General features: G+C 39.5%; 1 protein-coding gene across 1 annotated transcript in view; it reads right to left on the bottom strand.

The window, feature by feature from the left end:
- The window catches only part of LOC126456616 (protein IWS1 homolog), a 119106-nt gene that overhangs the window by 64341 nt on the left and 32517 nt on the right, over window positions 1-22248 (bottom strand). Inside the window, exon 2 of the mRNA XM_050092359.1 lies at window positions 10354-11853. Coding sequence (XP_049948316.1) covers window positions 10354-11853 — 1500 coding nt within the window. The remainder of the gene's footprint in view (window positions 1-10353; window positions 11854-22248) is intronic.

Raw genomic sequence — 22248 nt, 5'->3', positions numbered from 1 at the left:
AAAATTACAAAAATCTGACTGCAGGGTGGTCTCCTTGTCAGTGGTAATCAGTTTTCTTTATTATATTTCATAACATAATTAGTGTTTGATGTATGGACCAACACTGAGTCAAAAGTATCATTTCCTAAATCAACTTTGCAAATTTACCTTAACCTTCTCACTCTATGTCTTCTAAAAACTATTAAATAAGAAAATGTAATATTCTGTCATATTTTTCTTGTTTTGCTCACACTGTCAGATGAACATGTGGCAAGAACAACAATTTCATGTGGTGAGAACTTTGATTTCATCTGTTTACAATTTCAGCTTTGATAACTATAGGATAATATTGTGTTACACTTTTTTCTCCCTGTCAGAAGCTTACAAGCATTACCGAGAGAGAAGTAATTTCCTGTAGATGAAAAGCTCTCTGATTTCCTTCTTCTAAGGTCAAAATTGAGAATAAAACTAAATAAATGTCAATACTCTCATCAACAAAATAACATGACCAACTCTAACAAACATAAAATCACCTGAAGAAAAAATGGCAGTATATTTTGAGAGAGACTTCTTTTTTGTCAGGGTGGGTACACATTTGGCTTTCCACTAAAGTTTCACATCTGTACAATCGTTGTAATAAAAGTATCATTAAATTACTAGATTTTATGAAGTACATTCCTCTGCAAATATACAATATACTCCTCAACTGTGCAAGGCTATGTAACGATAAACAACCTTACTCCAACGCCACTGTTTCCCCATAAAATTGCTTTCCTTTGGTACTAAAATTATCCTGCTCTAAACAAAAACTAATGACCCATTTCTTTTCTATGAAGCAACAGGAGCACCTACCCTCAGTTGCACAGATCTAGCACATTAGATTCATTTGACCAAATTCCCTTTTTCAGGACGAAATATCACCAGCTTTAAAACATTCTTTTCTGTTAATTTTGTATTGTTGTTTTGCAGCATTTCAATTAGATCTGCAAAGGAAATTACATAATCAGACTATAATTTTGAAAATGACCACCAACATGTAAAACAAGTATAACTGATATAAAACTATGTGGAACCAATATTATTAGCTCTCCCCTGTGTACAAGTTGTGCACAGTTAGCATAACCAAAACACCCAAAAACAAAATAATTAAAACTGTCAACACAAGGTCAACATTGTATCAATATTTCACAATTTAGATAAAAAAATGAAGGACGTTATATATTACATCAATATTTAGATCTGAAAAATGTTATGAAATATTTAATATGTGTCTTTGGAGGCAAAAAAAAAATTTCATGAAGGAAGAACAATATTTCCTTCGAAAGGTAACTAGATTGTAGTGTGTCCTAGGGTCTGTTTTACTTGTTGTTTAACAATTTATGTGGACCTGGCATGCATAAAGAAAATCTCGGAAAAGTCAAATAACATCTTTTACTACCACCTCTCTCTGAATTGCACCAGTGACAAAATTCGTGTGGTGTACTGTACTGTCATCTAACTTCTGCTCCATATCACTTTGGAACCAATTGTTTCTTTTTTACATTTTACCAATAATTCATTTGCATTGTAACATTCTAATAATTTTAAATTACTTGGCCCAAACATTACTCATTGTCACCGTTTCAGATTCATAAGTTCAGTAAATCAAGATTTTGTTACTGTTTAAAGCAGAAGATATTCTCTAGCTGTATATGCTAATTGTTCTGGTTCCCAGAGTTTCCTTCTCCATGGGCATCGGTTACACCGTAAAACCATGGGCATTGGTTACACCTTCAGTAAGTCTTCCAGCTGATTGACTGTTACACCAAGAAAGCAGTAAGTCAAAAAATCAGAATGTCATAAAGTTTCAATTACAAGAGTAGATACATCACTCAGCAACAGTTCCTCCACAGAAAAAAATGTGCCTTCTTGTCCCAAAACACTGAAAGGCCTCTAAGTGGAATAGAATCAGCAATAAAGTAAAAACCACTGCACTTCTAGGGTTCTAAACATGACATGAAGTCTTACACGTGTCAAAAATTATCATTAGCATTGTATGATTCCAGATTTTATTTCTTGGGAACTACAGAAAGAAAAGATCAATGAGACTGCACAAGGAACAAATTTTACAGCAAATGTGAATATAATACACACAGCAGTAAAGATAAGGAATGCACACACAACACCCAACTTGACTTATCTTACAATACTACAAAAATGACAGTGCAGTATGAATTTGTGTGCAATAAAAATTTATAGTAAAGCCAAATACAACAGGGAATCTATTAAAGACACAGATCCAGAATGAGATTTTCACTCGGCAGAGGAGTGTGCTGGACCGAGACTCCAACTCAGGACCTTTACCTTTCGCGGGCAAGTGCTCTACCATATGAGCTTCCCAAGCACAACTCGAACCCCATCCTTTCCTGAAAACATCCCCCAGGCTGTGGCTAAGCCATGTCTCCGCAATATCCTTTCTTCCAGCAGTGCTAGTTCTGCAAGGTTCGCAGAAGAGCTTCTGTGAGGATTGGAACGTAGGAGGTGACGTACTGGCAGAAGTAGGGCTGTGAGGACGGGGTGTGAGTCGTGCATGGGAAGCTCAGATGGTAGAGCACTTGCCCGCGAAAGGCAAAGGTCCCAATTTCGAGTCTTGGTCCTGTACACAGTTTTAATCTGCCAGGAAGTTTCATATCAGTGCACACTCAGCTGCAAACTGAAAATCTCTTTCCAGAAACATCCCCCAGGCTGTGGCTAAGCCATGTCTCCGCACTATCCTTTCCTCCAGGAGTGCTAGTTCTGCGAGGTTGACAGGAGAGCTTCTGTGAAGCTTGGAAGGTACGAGATGAGGTACTGGCAGAAGTAGGGCTGTGAGGATGGGGCGTAAGTCGTGCCTGGGAAGTTTAGATGATAGAGCACTTGCCCATGGAAGACGATGGTCCCGAGTTCAAGTCTCGGTCTGGCACACAGTTTTAACCTGCCAGGAAGTTTCAAAGACACAGATGGTTAGCAGATTTGTTCTTGGACAATCCGCATGTTAAGTTCAGAAATGTTAGAGATCAGTTTAAAAAAAAAACTAATAGCAAATGCAAATTCAAACAATGGGGAGCGCAGGGTGAAATAACAATAATATTAGAAAAAGACAGATTGCTACTCACCATATGGAGGAGACGCTTAGTCTCAGAGAGGCACAACAAAAAGACAGTTATACATTTTAGCTTTCAGCCTGCTCCTGAAGTAGAAAGCACACACACATTCACACAACCACAACTCACAAACATGACCACTGCTGCAGCCAGACTTGTAGCCAAATGCAATGAATGAAATAAGCTGCAGAACATGACTATATGAAAAGGAGGGAAATAATTGAATCCCACCATGGATAGGGAACGTACTTGTATTACCATATGCATATAACAACCTGGAGACCCTGAGTGGACAAATGTTCGGAGCAACGCAGTCCCACAACTATTCGTAATCATATTAACAAGGCTAATAAATCTAATGGCATTGCCTTGATGTGTGAAGTCTTGAAAACTGCCAAAAGAATATGTACAGGTTTTGACAGAAGTGCAGATTTACTGTTTAAATGGGATACACTGACTACATCCCAAAGTGACTGGAGTGGAGCACTAGACAATCTTCCATTTTGCTCAGGATTGCCAAAAATGGGTCAATCAAGATGACTTGGTGAACCTCCTCAAATTATCCCCAGCTGTGACAGAATGGATTGCAAAATTAGATATTAATACATAGTTTAATGCCAGTGTTACATTTGTGAGTTTACATCTGCTTATCTTTTATTTGAAATGTTCCTGTTTATGTAGTATTATATATGAGAATATGCCTTACAATAAATATTTGTTACTCCTTAAAACAAAAGAGGGTTCAAATTACTATAATTTTCCTTTTATGACTGATTGACATTTACACACCAAGTAATACATAATGTACCAACTCAGCTGCAATATGACACAGGTCACTTGATCTCTAAGTGGCCGATTAATCCCATTTACCTGAAGGCAAGAAATTAGTAATAAAAATTAAGAACCTTCTTAGTCTACTTACATATTTAACAAAACTATACCCTATTTTTGCGTGTTTGTTTTAGTGAGCACTCTCACTTAATAAAAATCTAATAACTTTCTCAGCCATGTCGATAATGGAAAGCACATGTGGTAGCTATAAAAGAATAAGACAAAACAGACATTTCCTTAAAAGACAACACACATCAACCCTGCACCAACCATAATAATGACCAGGGTTTTAAAACTGCATCTTCCTTCAATTCAACTTGTGTTCAATGTTTCCTGCAACAAATTCTTTTCTTTCAGCAAGCATTTACCCTCAGCTGTAATACTTTCAACCTTTATGTAGAGCTCCAGAAGAAACTCACTATGTGGGTTTAAAATTAAAATCAACGCGTGACAACTAAACACATTTGCTGCTGTCTAAGTCAAAAGATTCAACTCACATTTCTTGTAAAAGCTCTCATTACAAAGTATACCACAGAACATTAAAAAAACTTCAATGATGATGGCACAGCCATACTTGTTAACAAATGGTTTCACTAGCTTTAAGACAATCTTCAGATTATTTGTGTCACAGGAAAATGTCAACACATGTACACAAACATGCTGAAACAAGCTTGTCTTTACACTTGTATAAGGAGTTCTTAGCTGTATGTTATACATATAAAATTCTCTTGCAGAGTGTGAACCATTACACATACAAAATTAAGTATGAAAAGGAAAATAAAATTGAATAATTTTCGAAATATTACCTTATCCGACCTAGTAGAACTACACATTTGCTGTATGACCTATGGACCTACTATTATAGTCTCTCATATTCTGCAAATAATCATGAAAGAATCTACACATGCCTACATCTGCCTGCTGGCCTAATACAATACTTCTCAAAAACCACCAGTCAGTCACAGCTTACCGTATACACCTTCTATGTCGATATGTTGCACAAACTTTTAGCCCACAGTTGACCTCCACTTTTGTAATACTGGATGTCTGCAGGAGTTACACTTAATTAACAATGTATCCTATAGTCTAATCTGACAACCAATTACTTTGTCATTTAGTTACATTTCATAATTTAACAGATCAGGTGGTGACAATGATACATACACAAGCACTTTTACATACAGGGTGTATACAGGGTGATCCACTGATAGTGACCGGGCCAAATATCTCACGAAATAAGCATCAAAGGAAAGAACTACAAAGAACAAAACTCGTCTAGCTTGAAGGGGGAAACCAGATGGCTCTATGGTTGGCTCGCTAGATGGCGCTGCCATAGGTCAAACGGATATCAACTGTGTTTTTTTAAATAGGAACCCCCATTTTTTTATTACATATTGGTGTAGTACGTAAAGAAATATGAATGTTGTAGTTGGACCACTTTTATCGCTTTGTGATAGATGGCGCTGCAACAGTCACAAACGTATAAGTACGTGGTATCATGTAACATTCCGCCAGTGCGGACGGTATTTGCTTCATGATACATTACCTGTGTTAAAATGGACTGTTTACCAACTGCGGAAAATGTCGATATCGTGTTGACGTATGGCTATTGTGATCAAAATGCCCAACGGACGTGTGCTATGTATGCTGCTCGGTATCCTGGACGACGTCATCCAAGTGGCCAGACTGTTTGCCGGATAGTTACGTTATTTAAGAAAACAGGAAGTGTTCAACCACATGTGAAATGTCAACCACAACCTGCAACAAATGATGGTGCCCAAGTAGGTGTTTTAGCTGCTGTCGTGGCTAATCCGCACATCAGTAGCGGACAAATTGCGTGAGAATCAGGAATCTGAAAAACATCGGTGTTGAGAATGCTAGATCAACATCGATTGCACCCGTACCATATTTCTGTGCGCCAAGAATTGCACGGCAACGACTTTGAATGTTGTGTACAGTTCTGCCACTGAGCACAAGAGAAATTGCGGGACGGTGACAGATTTTTTTCATGCGTTCTATTTAGCGACAAAGCGTCATTCACTAACAGCTGTAACGTAAACTGGCACAATATGCACTACTGGGCAAGGGAAAATCCACGATGGCTGTGACAAGTGGAACATCAGCGACCTTGGCGGGTTAATGTATGGTGCGGCATTATGGGAGGAAGGATAATTGGCCCCCATTTTATCGATGGCAATCTACATGGTGCAATGTATGCTGATTTCCTACGTAATGTTCTACCAATGTTACTACAAGATGTTTCACTGCATGACAGAATGGCGAGGTACTTCCAACATGATGGATGTCCGGCACATAGCTCGCGTGCGGTTGAATAGCATATTTCATGACAGGTGGATTGGTCATCGAAGCACCATACCATAGCCCGCACGTTCACAGGATCTGACGTCTCCAAATTTCTTTCTGTGGGGAAAGTTGAAGGATATTTGCTACCGTGATCCACCGACAATGCCTGACTGCCTGACAACATGTGTCAGCACATTGTCAATGCATGTGCGAACATTACGGAAGGCGAACTACTCGATGTTGAGAGGAATGTCATTGCACGAATTGCCAAATGCATTGAGGTTGACGGACATCATTTATCGCATTAATGTGATATTTACAGGTACTCATGCAGTAACAGCATGCGTTCTCAGAAATGATAAGTTCACAAAGGTACATGTATCACACTGGAACAACCGAAATAAAATGTTCAAACATACCTACATTCTGTATTTTAATTTAAAAAGCCTACCTTTTACCAACTGTTCGTCTAAAACTGTGAGCCATATGTTTGTGACTATTACAGCACCATCTATCACAAAGCGAAAAAAGTGGTCCACCTAAAACATTCATACTTCTTTACATACTACATGAATATGTAATAAAAAATGGGGGTTCTTATTTTAAAAAACACAGTTGATATCCGTTTGACCTATGGTAGCGCCATCTAGCGGGCCAACCATAGCACCATCTGGTTTCCCCCTTCAAGCTAGACAAGTTTCGTTCTTTGTAGTTTTTTCGTTTCATGCTTATTTCGTGAGATATTTGGACCGGTCACGATCAATGCACAAAAGTTTTTATTTATTTATTTATTTTTTAAGCCCAACATTCGATACGCGAACAATGAGTGACGCCGGAGACGTCAATATGGTAATCGAATTCTTGCCATACATGTCCCAGCATGGCATTGTTGACTGTGGCAGTCTCTTCCCGTATTATGTCCCTGAGCTCTGCTACATCTCGTGGTAGAATGTGTCCCCACAGAAAAATGTCACACATCCATTGAACACCTGTAGCACACTTGTTTTTGTTGAACTCCAACACACAGAAAGCTTGCTCCGCACCTGGACTCGCCATGTTTGCAACTAGTGCTGACAATTGGCAAATTACTAAACTACGCTGTGGTGGTATACATGGGGGAGAGGGGGGCAGGGGGAACCTTTCAGTGTTTCTCTTCAAAACGACATATTCAAAACGACATATGTATGATATTTGTACAATGTTTGGTTCTTGTGCAATAAATAATTGAAAGTGTTCCCGGACTTTAGGTACGCCATTATTTCCCAAAATGAAAAGATAGTCTGACTACAAAACAGTTACAAAACATCTGTTTAACATTGTCAAATATTTACTTATTGTAAGTCTTGACTTGATGCACCCTGTATAGGTCATGAAAGCCTTAATTCTGCATTGAACTATAGAGCTATGGTCAGCCCAATACTATCTTCTCCATTCAGATTACTGGCTTATGGGTTAACAGATGCCACAAATAAGGGAACATTATGTATATTTAAGTGAAGTATGTATCAGCATAATTCGTACATTCATCTTTACGAATTGTGTAATGAAAACTTGCATATCACACACAAACTAAAGAATTTATTTTTAATTAACCATAATTCCTACAAAGTGTAAGATAAAAATTTGTGCACTTTATCAACCTGGAAGGCACATGCAATATTTGTAGTGTGACAGATGTTCTATGAGCAGTACTTATCAGCAGGCAGGTCACCGTTTACCACAGTTGGGTGCAGAATAATAAAGACTATAATTATATATTGGCAGTTAATACAACATACGCATAATGGTTTATGTAACATTCTGAAAACAACTTCTAATTTGCTGTGCAATAACTAAATTTACGTTTCACTTGCCTTACACGATTTTCTACAATTTTTCCCCAAGCAATGGTTCATATTCTGTAAAAGAAATTTTGTGTGCATGAAACAGAGCTCATTACTTACGGAATTATAGCTTTTGACTTACACTAGGTCTGTATAACAATACATTTGTATGCACTTTTTGTAACATGACATTTCCTTTGGATACAGATGACCTGATGATGGTGTTAAAACTGACAAAAACCTATTATTAAAATAGAGAATAAGTACAGCTGCGTAATAAAAAAATGAAGTTTCTTAAACACCTTAAATTTACCCGTCACTGTCTATACAAAAGATCAGCATGTATGAGTTCTGTAATAACTTTGGGCTGCAATATATTTTATAAAATCTAATGCTAAAAATAACAGTAAAAGCAACTCTCTCATATGCAACAATCACAGGAAATCCTGCTTTAATGAACAAACACTGAGTGCACAAAATCTAATATTGAAGACCCTTATGACAAATTCTTGGTAGTATTGATTTTTTCATACCAGTACTATTTCCATACACTTATGCCCATTTGAAGTTTTTATGTAATATTAGTGTAAAATAAACATCCATTATTAACTGCCTCCTGCTCAAAGGGGCAATATAATTTTTCCTGCAGTTGCTCCCTTATTTGCAAGCATCATCCCTTTACAATAGTAGTTCCTCAGTACAATTACATATTTTCAGTCATTCAGTTTCCTTCGAATCTCTTTGGTCTGTGATATAGGATACATGAATGAACCGACAAAATACAAATTAATGAATACCCAATTTCTACACAGTTGTCGCAAATAATGACAATGATGCCACTAAATAAATATAATGTCTTATTCCAAGATTCAGCAGTAGGTGACAATCCAAGAGACTTACTGAATACATCCCCCATCACACAATGTTACTTGAACAATGAGTTGGAAATGTATTCTGTAGAAGAATAAATCAAAACTGATTATTTACAGTTCCTACATATATACCTACATAAATACACTGCAAGCCACTGTGCGGTGGATGGCGGAGGGTACCCTGTACCAATATGAGCATTTCCTTTCCTATTCCACTCGCAAACAGGGCATGGGAAAAATGACTTTCTATAAAGCTCCGTACGAGCCTTAATTTCTTTATCTTATCTTCGTGGTCCTTACGCGCAATGTATGTTGGCAGTAGTACATTCGTTCGGCAGTCAACTACAAAAGCCGGTTCTCTAAATGTTCTCAATAGTATTCTGTGAAAAGAACATCGCCTTCCATCCAGAGATTCCCAATTGAGTTCCCGAAGCATCTCCGTAACACTTATGCATTGTTCTAAACCACTGGTAACAAATTTAGCAGCCCATCTGTGAATTGCTTTGATGTCTTCCTTAAATCCAACCTGGTACAGTCCCGAACACTGAAGCAGTACTCCAGAATAGGTTGCAACAATGGCCTATATGCGGTTTCCTTTACAGGTAACCACTCTTTCCTAAAATTCTCTCACTAAACCGAAGTTGACCATTTGCCTTTCCTACCACAGTTCTCACATGCTCCTTCCATTTCATATTGCTTTGCAACTTAATGCCCAGACATTTAAAGACTTGAATGTGTCAAGCAGGACACAAGCAATACTGTAAGTGAACATTATAGGTTTGCTCTTCCTATTCATCTGCATTAACTTACATTTTTCCACAGTTATGGCTAGCTGCCATTCATCACACCGACTGGAAATTTTGTCTAAGTCTTCTTGTATCTTCCTACAATCACTCAACTTCAACACATTACCATACAACACAGTATCATCAGCAAGCAACTGCTGATTGCTGCCCACCATGTCTACTCAACCATTTATATACATAAAGAACAACAGTGGTTTTATCACACTTCCCTGGAGCACTCCTGGTGAACACTCTCGCTGAGGACAACATACTGGATTTGCCCCCAATGCTTAGAATTATGGAAACTACAAGCTATGACTGATTAACTGTTAATGAGTAATTACAGTGTGAATACAACTGTCAAAGAATTCACCCAGTAATCAAATTTTTTGTAGTTTAATCATATCTTCATCTTCCCATTTCTTTCCATGGAGAAAGGAATATACGGTGATTTTAAAGTGCTTTCATTTTCATCTTCAGTGTAAGTGTGTGTGTGCGTGTGTGTGTGTGTGTGTGTGTGTGTGTGTGTGTGTGTGTGTGCGAGAGAGAGAGAGAGAGAGAGAGAGAGAGAGAGAGAGAGAGAGAGAGAGATATGAATAGAAAGTTAGGAAACAAAAAATAAATCCATACTACATACCTTTCTTGCTACCAGTGGCAACACTCGGTGAACTAGATGCTGACCTTGGCACTGAATTCCTCTGACTAGGACCTGGACTTCTTCCTTCAGATCCCGATCTTGATCTCGATCTCGATTTGGATTTAGATCTTGAGGCTGATCTAGATTTTGATCTTGATACTGATCTTGATCTAGATCCGGATTTGGATCTTGATTTGGACCTGGATCTGGATTTAGATCTTGATGGGGATCTAGATTTTGACCTTGATATGGATCTGGATTTTGACCTCGATCCTGAGCTGGATTTTGACTTGGACCTAGATCTAGATCTCGATTTTGACTTGGATTTGGACCGAGATCTGGATTTAGACCTAGCTTTTGATCCTGACCGAGACACCGACTTGGATTTTGACCTTGACCTTGATCTAGATTTTGAAGATGTTCTCGAAACAGACCTTCCTTTAGATGCTGATCTAGATCTGGATCTTGATTTTGAAGGAGAACGTGACTTTGAATGGGACCTGGACCGAGATCTGGATTTAGATGCAGATCTAGACCTCGACCTTGACTTTGAATGTGATCTGGAACTGGCCTGGGAAGCTGCTGGTGACACTGATCTGGATTTAGATCTGGATACTGATCTCGATTCTGCACGTTTTGCATCTGCTGGTGACCCAGATCGGGATCTTGATCTGCTTCTTGACTGTGGCTTAGCCTTTTGAACTGAGGCTGTAGAGCCTGACCTAGATCTAGATCTGGATTTAGATCTAGATGGTGATCTGGAGCCAGCTCTTGAGCCTGAAGCCCGAGAACCAGATGGTGATCTTGATTTTGCTTCTGTTACTGAATGCTCAGGGTCAATGTTTTCAGTACCTTGTTTTTGCTCTGGAGAGGCTGATCGTGATCTTGATCCTGAGTGTGATCTAGAATGGGATCGCGATCTAGAGCCAGACCTTGATCCTGAATTTGATCTTGACACAGATCTTGATCTTGATACAGACTTTGAACGTGATCTTCTAGTTTCCTCTTCATCCTGCACAGGGGACACAGATCTAGATTTTGATCTTGATCCCCTTCTAGCAGGCTCATCTGCTGCAGGCGCAGGAGACACTGACCTAGATTTTGATCTTGATGGCGAATGAACATGTACACTATTCACAGAACCTGATCTGGAATCTCCTGAAGCAGACTGGGATCTGGATCTAGACCTCGATGCACGTTCCGAAGCATGTTCTGAATTTGACCTAGACCTAGATTTCCTTGATGGTGAACTATGTCTTGATCCTGATGGAGATCTCGAGTCTGCTTCCGATGGTGAACGTGAACCAGAAGGAGATGACCCCGGTGATCTTACAGATCGGGTAGATTTCCTAGACCGGTTGCTTCCAGCAGATGCAACAGACATTTTATCACTCTGTTCTCTTTCATCAATAGCCATTTGCTGAGAATCACTGCTGTCATCACTGTCGACACAAGCTGTTGGTTCTCCATCCACATCCATTTGATTGTTTCCATCATCACCTGTAAAAAAGATAGTACTGACATATTAACTATCTTTTCATAAAACTGCATTACTATTTAATTTGATTGCAGCACTTAGAATGGAAAAAACACAAAGGTGTAACTATGAGGTTGGGTTTCAAAGAAGGACAAGCAGTAGCTAGCCATTAGTGTTCAGGAAGTTAGCTACACAGTTCGTGAGATGACAGGGAAAGATGGCATTTGTGATATAAGAGTGACCAAGCACCTAGTAAATAGCTCAAATACTAGGAAAAATTCAATGAAACCAACAACACACGATTTGCTCGCGAAGTGTGTGCCAAATTCATACAAAAACACAGGGCACAATCAGCACAGAACAAATAAATCATCAGCTCAAACAATGTCCTGTTGTATGACACAGGTAGTTGTATTTATACAGCATGTGAATCAAATACCTTGCTAATTTTCAACACTATTTGGATGACAGCTGTTAACACCAGCAAACAGCTGTTAAGGAGGTAAGTGATGTATTTTCATGATACACATTGCCACTCTTCAGCTCTGCTACCATTAATGTGGTCTGTTCTATGAGAAAGACAGTCTCCTAGAGCATTAGTAGTTTTGAAATAAGTCTCTTGAAGACAAGTGAGTAATGAATTGTCTTTCCTGTGCCAAGAGTTCCAGTTTCTCCCTGTATATCCTGCATCTATCGATCCATACGTATTATAAAAATGGATGTATTTATATGTGTGTGTTCCATATCTCCTAAATCACTGGACTAATTTCAACCAAACACTGTACACATATCCCTTACTGTCAGGCAGACCTACCAGACTTCAAGAGATATGGTGTCGTACATTGAGATGTGTGCGAAAGGGCCACATCATGCATCAAGTTTTAATACATTTATTATTTACTACTAAGACACTTCTGCAGTCGAGTCAACTTAAAGAAATCTCTGAAACCTGGCAGCACTTTAAACAACTTTCAACTGTGGTGTGCAAACAGATGTAGGCAAAAACAAAAGCTGTCTACAGAGCTAAGAAGACACATTGCCATAGAGACATTTACAAAATCACATTGCAGACATGCAAAGTAGTTGTGCCCAGTGTACAGAAACAATCTGGGTTATTCCACTTACACATTTGTACATTATGCATATTCCTTTGTACAACTCTTACAATTTCAAAGGTGTTTTCATGAATACCATCAGTCCTATCAGTAGGGACTTTTTTCCAAATTTCTCTATGCTACGATACTGTGCACCAGATACTGGAGATGGCACATTGAAGTGCACTTTGGCTCGTTCACTGGAGCACCGATAATCACAAGATTGTCTTTTTTAACTAGCCTGTCTTCATCTCTCAACAATGTCAGGAATTGCCAATGACACTTGGCTCTCATTCCACTTTAAACTGTGGGTCCCCTTTACCGCTGCTGTGAAAGTGGGGTACGTTAAGGATGCGCAAATTGTCAAAGTGACGTCCAATTGGATGACTTTCACACAATCATCATCATCATCACCACCACCACCACCATCACCATCATCATCAAAAGATGGGGGGAAAGTTCAGGAATAATCATAAAAACCAATTCAGTCTGTGACAGTCTTACCCTACAGATCAAATTTCTTGTTACCAAAATCTAAAATATTAACATGTTGTAATAAGAATAAGTCCAATCTTTAAATAGGTGAACAATTTGACTATCACTTTGACTTCTGTTCAACACTCAGCATAAACTGCCTGACAACTGGAACTGGTCAGCACTGTAGGTAACTTATAGGCAACTGTAAAACTGAAGAACTGCGGAACTGGTGAGAAGTGGTCAAGTGTCAGCATGTAGTCACTTAAATTGCGCATTCGACATATGGCAGCAACAACGAGTTAAATTAGCCATGAAATCTATGGATACTTCAGTCAATTTGGTTTGCTGATTAGTGTTATTCTAATATGCTAACACAGAGGTAATTATAGTGATGAAATGATGATACATCACAGACTACCTGATCGAAGTTGTAAACACCACACACTTGAAGTGCTGAGTTACAGACAGAACCTATATTTATTTCCTGAGTTGCTGTGAACTGAACCCATTTGCCTGAATCATGTGACACCACTTGCCAGCAATGAAGAAGTGAAGACAAAACAATTAACATTCCTGTCGTGCTCAGAATGCATACAACCAAGATGTGCTTCATTATATCTGCTGTGTCTCCACCAGCAATGGTACACAGCACTATTTTCAGAGGGCATCTTAGAACAGGCGGTAACAGTGTGGAATCCTCACACATAGTACAATCAGTCGCCTCCTAGATGGCACTCATATCAGAAACTACTTCGGGCCCGCGCACAAGATATTCAAATAGGCCATTCGTCTGCCAAAAGGTAAGTCTACCACAGAGAGTGCTGAAATCTGGAACTACTTCATGCATCCATCACACATTTCTCAGGATGACATTCATGTGCCATGTGAACCATTAAAGTGACTGAACACTGATGCTAGCCCAGTTCTCATTAATTCATTAGTTACATGTCCTATAGAACATCTGAATGATTCTTTTATCAAAATGATGTGGAATGAGAAAGTTCATTAGGTATGTAGCCTATACATGATTAGCGTCAACATTAATGAACACAGAATGAAATTTTCACTCTGCTGTGGAGTGTGCCCTGATATGAAACGTCCTGGCAGATTAAAACTGTGTGCCAAGTTCGAGTCTTGATCTGGCACACAGTTTTAATCTGCCAGGAAGTTTCATATCATCGCACACACTGCTGCAGAGTGAAAATTTCATTCTGGAAACATTCCCCAGGCTGTGCCTAAGCCAACAAACCTGTTTTAAGTTAGGTTTACAATTTGCTTTGCTTCCTGTCGTATATTTTATGTTACTGAATGCATTATAAAGAATTTTTGTTTCTTTCTGCACCACTGACAGCTGTAATAAGTTAATTTTTTCCTCTATTTTTGTGGGTATGGACATCACTGTTCTCGATTTGTGATGGGTAATTTATGGAAAATTGCCTTAGCAAATATACATATTGCGATAGTGCAGTTAGAATGCCTAAACCCTTTACGACATGACAACTGTGGGTAAACATCACATCCTATTCTTACTGCTCACTTTTGTACCATCAGTACATCCTATTTAACAGGTGAGTTACTCAGAAAATTTTTCCATAAGACATTCTTGAGTGGAAGCATGCAAAATATGTCAGGAGGTTACTTCATCTATTTCCAAGCATAACAATTATACAAAGAGCAAAAGTAGCTGAAATTTCCTGATTGAGAAGCTGAGTAACATTCCTCTTTCAGTTCAAGTTTACATCAATACATACATCTAAAAATTTGGAGCCTTCTATCTTATCTACTGATTCCAGCTCATGTGATACATCAATTGTCGGAATGACTATTTGTTATGCAGAACTGAATATGGTATGCTTTTTTTTTCTAAAATGAAGAGTGAGACCATTTGCAGACTACCACTTATTTATCTTTATCATAATTATTGAAAATCATCATTAACAATCTCTTCTGTGGCTCTCTCTCGAATGGGATTATTACTATTGCCCACAAAACATACCAATTCCGCTTGTTGAATGTTCAGTGGAAGGTCATTCATATATAAAATGAATAGGAGTGGACCCAATTTTGAACCCTGTGGAGCTCCCTTAGCGATCTCTTTCCAGTCATCACTTAAATTTTCCATCCTCCCAACATTGCTTGAATTATTCAACACAACTTTTTCCATTCTTTTTGTTAACTATGGTTCTAACCTGTTGTGTGTAAAGCCATTAATTTCTTGAGACATGAGTTTTTGACGACTGTCACATGATCTACACAAACACCTTAGAAAGATCACAGAAAATATTAGCTGGAAACATTTCATTATTTAAGGCTAGTAATATTTGTTGAGTGAATATATAAATAGCAGCCTCAGTAGAGTAACCCTTCTAGAAACCTAACTGTTATATACTACGTAAATTGTTTCTACGTAAATATGAGACTACTTTCGAAGCAAATATTTTTTGAATATTTTGGAAAAAGTTGTCTCAAAGGAAATTAAACAATGGAAAAATCTATGATGGAACAATGACAATATTATGAAAAGGATAGATTGTTACTCACCGCATAGTGAAAACGTTGAGTCGCAGACAGACGCAATAAAATGGCTGCTAAACAACTAAGCTTTCGGCAAAAAAGCCTTCTTCTGAAGTAGCCAACACACACCCACACTCAGGCAAACACAACTCACACACATATGGCCACTGTCTCTGGTTGCCAAGGCCAGACTGAGTCTGGTGTGTGCGAGTTGTGTTTGCGTGAATGTGGACGTGTATTGTCTACTTCAGAAGAAGGCCTTCTGGCCGAAAGCTTACTTGTTTAGCAGTCTTTGTGTTGTGTCTGCCTGTGACTCAACATTTCCACTATATCGTGAGTGGCCATCTATCCTTTTCAAAATTGGACAACAATTATTTAACTCTTTCTTGTCAGCTTTCTTCCTAAGAGGAATAACAATTGCATATTTTAATCTGTTTGGAAAAATTGCCTATGCCAGTGATGCATTACGTACATCACTAAGGACATTGCTTGTTCCAGGTTAAGTTAAAATAACTTTTCAAAGTTCTGTTTGAAATTCCATCAACACTACATGAACTTCTGTTTTTTAGAGTTTCTATAATTCTGCTAATTTCAATGAAGGATATTGGTGCTGCTTCTAGTAGCATAATATTTTGTGGTTAGACAGTTTTAATATATTCTCTTGCTTCTTCAACTGAACCATTTTACACCATTTTTGCTGCTACATTTAGTATATGACTGTTAAAAGTACTCACAACTTGTGAATAAACAGCCACAACATTGTCATTTAGTTTTATTGTTATGGTATCCTTTATACTGACTGGTTGTCTTAGCTTCCATTAGACAATATTCCATATAGTTTTAATCTGATTATCTGCATTATTAATTTCTGTCAGAACCTGCATGCTTCCTGACAGCTTCTTGACATTCCAATAACTATCCCTAACATATTACAGTAATTTCTGCAGTATGCAAATAATAACTGATATTGTCTTATTCTGCCTTTACATAAAATTTCCCTCTTCCTCTTGCATGAGATTTTAGTTCCCTTACTTATCCACAGCCAGAATGACTACCGAAATCAGACTGAAACATACAAATAATAATTCCCGTTCACTTATCCTCTACATATTTTTTACTAAATACAGTGGAATCTCCACAAATTACTAACTGTTTCTTCTTGCCTAACAGGTAACTTAATAATGCACGTATGAGGTCTGTTAGGAAAGTATCCAATCTTTGCACACTTGCATGAGCTGACCTTGAGCCTTCCTGTCTATTGATAGAGTCAGTTGCTGGCAAGCAGCAGTTGAGTGAAGTAGTGTGTAGTGCTCGTGTCCGGTTTTTCACTGCAGTACTAGTGCATCAAATTTTACCAGAAACTACCAAGTGGAAACCAATCGAAAGATTCAGATGGCTTTCACTGAAGACGCTATGGGCATCAGACAGATTAAGGAGTGGTACAACCCATTTAAAGATGGCCGCATATCGGATGAGAACAAGCCATACTCTGGTCAGTCATCAATATACCAAAATGACAAGGTCATTCATTGTCAATGTGAAAGCTATGGTGATGCAAGACTGCATACGACTATCAGAGAAATTGCAGAAGAGGTGGGCATCAGCACTTTTTTGGCACATTCCATTGTGAGTGAAGATTTGGCCATGAGGAGTGTGTCGGTGAAGTTCATGCCAAAAATGCTGACAGCAGAACAAAAGCAACTTCCTGTTGAAGTCTCAGAGGACAAACAGTGGCCCCGACTTTGTGAACACCATAATCACTGTGAACAATCCTGCATGTACAGGTACGACACGGAAACCGAATCCCAGTTGCCACGGTGGAAACATTCCTCATCACCAAGACCAAGGAAGGCAAGCAAAGTGCACACCATCATCAAAGTGATGCTGACTGCTTTCTCTGACTCCCCTAGTGTGGTACACCATAAGCATGCACCACAGGGCCAACAATCACCAAAGAGTACTAACAGGGATGTTGTCCATCGCCTATGAGATGCTGTGCAGCACAAGAGACCAGAATGGCGGCCAACAGGAGATTGATGCCTCCACGACAACAATGCTCCAGGGCACTCTTTGCACTTCATTTAGACTTTTTGACTGTGCTTCAACAGGCTCCTTGCTCTCCTAATATGGTCCCCTGCGACTTCTGGCTGTTCCCCAAACTCAAGACGCCATTGAAAGCAGCGTGATTTGAGACAAGAGAGGACATTATGGCAGTAACAACAGCCCAGCTAAGCTCCATTCCAAAAGAATCTTTTTCAGCATGCTTCCAAAATGGCGGCAACACTTGGGGAAGTGTGTGGCATCCCAGGGAACCACTCTGAGGATGATTAGGTATCCAATGCTTCACCTAAGAGTGACCCCCCCCCCCCCCCCCAAGACTAAAAGTTGGATACTTTTCTAACAGTCCCCGTCGATTTCTTATAAACACTTGAATGTTTCCTAGAGGGGATTTATAGACTGTTACAATTACCAGAGAAGTATTATGCAGTAACAACTCACAATCCACAGAAAAACTATTCCAATCATGAAAATTATTCAGTTCACTTGTCGCGTGAAATTCGGATAAAATTCTGAGCTTTTGATGATATCCACCATCATCTTCTTCAGGGACTAAAACTGACAGTCATGAACTGGCACGGTTCCTCAGGTGTACGCCGTCCTCCATAGCCACAGCTCCCAGCCAATCTCTACACCCAGAGTCTGGACTCACTCCCTCTTGTCGTTCACCGAGCGGCGTGGCGCAGTGGTTAGACACTGGACTCGCATTCAGGAGGACGACAGTTCAATCCCGTGTCCGGCCATCCCGATTTAGGTTTTCCGTGATTTCCCTATATCGCTCCAGGCAAATGCCAGGATGGTTCCTTTGAAAGGGCACGGCCGACTTCCTTCCCCGTCCTTCCCTAATCCGATGAGACCGATGACCTCGCTGTCTGGTCTCCTTCCCCAAACCAACCAATCAATCTTGTCGTTCACATCCTCCCTATGTGACAACGGGGCAGCATTTTGGCGGAGAGGAATGTGCCGACATAAGCTGTCACCAGCACACTGGTCGGCAAAGATGTAGCAAGAAGATCGATAGTAGGGCTGGATCAAGGGCACCCTCAGGAGAGAGGCCAAAGACATTCTTGCAAGCAACACACCACTGTCGTCCTCTCTGCAAGTATTTACATTGCTGCCACCGGCCAGAGAGTCTCAGTCTCTCAGTAACTAGCTCAGTCACGGGTGCACTAAGTCGCACTCCAAGTTGGCATCTGTCAGTACATTGCAACCAGATTAGTGTACATTGCGGGACTTTTACTTCACCAGGAATGAGGCTAAAGAGGACTATTACACAAGAGCTTGTACCACAACACATGGATTCCCTTAAAGATAAGTAGCTTCCTGTTTATGTAAATAAAGCACCCTGTTAATACATGTGTGCAATTGTGTTGTAGAATGAGGATACCGGCCACCAAACATCATCCTCTTCCTTGATTCCTATGGTAGAAGACTCAATAGTTTCCTCTTTAATACCCACAGAATAGCATCTGAATGACGGCATTGTGTCATGATGGCACTTACAAAGATGGCGCCCTCTATATCCATCAGTTTTGCTTGCGCTCTCCATCTAGCGTTGCGTTGCATCCATCACATCAAGCAGTGAACTGTGAGAAGTATCCTTCTGTGTCTTTCCCTTGATAAGTGAATACTTCCATGCATTGCTAAATGCATAGCCAGTTCTCTATTGAAGATGCTTTCACAAAGTCCAATTTCAACAGATTCGCTGATCATAGAGTACCAATAGCTCAAAGCGTAAGCAACTATTCTCGTTTGTTCAAACAAAATCTTGTGCTCATTTAACAGGCTGTGCTCTGCCACCACTAATTTATCCAAATGCCTGTCAGACGCTGATTTTCGATGCAACAACTGGCAAGCGTCCATATGGACTGCCCCACATAACTCTTGCCACATTCGCAAGGAATGTTATAAATTCCTGGCACTCTTAGGCCAAGATTATCTTTAACAGGTTACAAGATTTCTTTAATTTTTCTGGGTGGCCTGAAGACTGGTCTGTTTCCTTGCCTTTTTAGACTCTACCTATCTTGCCAGTTGTTGCACCGCAGAATGGAAGCCACGTTATGTGTTGGTCTCCTTGGCTTGTTTGCAATGGTGTCGCATCTTGGTTTGCTCAACAGCATTGATCTAATGTTATGGACGGAATAACTACCCTTTCAAACGCCGTCTTCAGATGTTTAATCTCAGAAAAAAGATGGTGCATATCCAAAACAGCTCTGGCTTTGTGTACTAAATGTTCAGCATAACTCTCTTCTGAGCCGCATGATTTCCAACTGATTTCCATTTGACCAACACATCTAAGAATGGTAACTTCCTGTATTTCTACACCTATATTGTACACCTCATTTAGGATGTATACCATTCAAATGATCAACGAACTGTTGCAACACTTCACTGCCATGCAGTCAGATTAAAAATGTATCATCAACATATCTGAAAAAGCAAGATGGCCAGAACAGAGCACTATTCAATGCTCATTCTTCAAAATCTTCCACAAAAAAGTTAGCTACGGCTGGTGACAGTTACAAACCCATGGCTGTTTCATCAGTCATTTCATAATAATTTCCAACGTACAAGCAGTATGTGGCTGTCAAAGTGTACCGAAATAATTTTAAAATTTTCTGGGAGAAATGAATGGCCAACAGTTTTAATGTGTCTTCCACTGGTACCTTTGAAAACAGGGACACCAGATCGAGGCTAACAGTGACTTCCTTCGGGCCTATCCTCATCTGCTTTGTGATGTCAACAAACATTTGTCAGTTTTTAGTATGATGTCTACAGCGACCGACTCTAGGTGTAAATAGTTTAGTCAGATACTTTGCCAGCTTGTATGTAGGAGATCCAATAGCACTTAATAATTGGCCTTAATGGGACACTGTCTTTGGGTATTTTAAGCAAACCATAAAGCCTGGGTGGTCTCAGTGCTCTTGGTCTTAAATCTTCACAAATTCATCAGAGAAGCCAGAATTCTTAAGCAGCTCCCTGTCTTCTTGCAAAGTGCCAATATGGAAACCCGCCTGAGAATTTGGTATGCACTATCTTCCAGTAATAAACCCATTTTCTTATGATAATCCATAGCATTGAGGATAACTGTAGCTTCCCCTTGCCTTTCTTCTCAAATGATTTCAGTCTTTGTTTTTCTGCTCTGCTTAAAAATGGGCTTAGAGGGCTTGGCTGTTGCTAAAATCCAGATGGTAGCAAGCCTCACCTCATCTGCCACTTCCTTAGGAAGATGCCAAACTGATTGTTTTACTCCACTGATAATCTCAGCCACTGATGACTTTTGTGGAGTTGGAGCAAAGTTCAGCCCTTTACCAAGAACTGAGAGGGTGGCTTTGTCAAGTTCCTTGTTGGAAAAGTTGATGACAGCGCAGTGAATGCCTTTGGGTCCAGCAGTTCCTCGTTCATGGTTAAGGCGCCCAAATTTATCTGTCCATTTTGCAGTTGCCTTGTTCCAATTAGCTCAATGCGCAGCCAAAGTTATGTCTACCAACTGTCAGTCCTATGGTGAGTGAACTGCAGACAGAAATAGATGGCAGCTTTTAGAGGAGCGAGTGTTGGCATCAAGTTCATACCTCATACAAAGTATCCTCTCCTTGGCGATAGCATGACTTGCCTTGCGTAAAATTCTACTCGTTGCAGTAGTTCAGATGTGGTGTCAGACCACTTTGAACCTCATGAAGTTTGATGCAGCAAATGAAATGAGAAACTTTTTATGCAAGGAATCCATCATGAAAAACTTCATGGCCATGTTTATTTCAATATTTCTGAGTTTGTGTCCAACTTGAGCATGTCTTGCAACTCCTCCATTTTTTCAAGTTAGCTCTATATGAAAATGATGCAAGCCTGTAACTTCTTATATTTAACTTCTCTATACTCTGTGGTTACATGTGTTTCCGACAGGCACAGAACATCTACCACTCCAGAATCTTCCACATCTTCTACGCATACAAGAAGCCGTCTACCTTATTTTTCAATTTCCTAAAGTTCTGATGAAACAATTTTATTTTTCTGGGAACTATTACATATATTGTGGACCTCTTTTGCTCTAATTTCTTTCAGTACTGTCTGTAACCTGAGTACTAATCTAAAAAATGTGCCCTTTTCACTCCAGTAATAACAGGGATTTTGTATTATGCATTTCTGAACCATGCTGCAGAAAGTTTAAGTTCCTAAGCTATCTTTCCCTCCTCCTACTATGCAGGTATAGGCCATAATTTGTGTATCACCATCACCTAATTGCAGTAACAGATATGGAACGTATATGAGACTAAGTCA

Source organism: Schistocerca serialis, chromosome 2 (assembly GCF_023864345.2).
Source record: "Schistocerca serialis cubense isolate TAMUIC-IGC-003099 chromosome 2, iqSchSeri2.2, whole genome shotgun sequence".
NCBI classification, from domain to species: domain Eukaryota; kingdom Metazoa; phylum Arthropoda; class Insecta; order Orthoptera; family Acrididae; genus Schistocerca; species Schistocerca serialis.
This window is presented reverse-complemented; position numbering and strand designations above follow the sequence as displayed.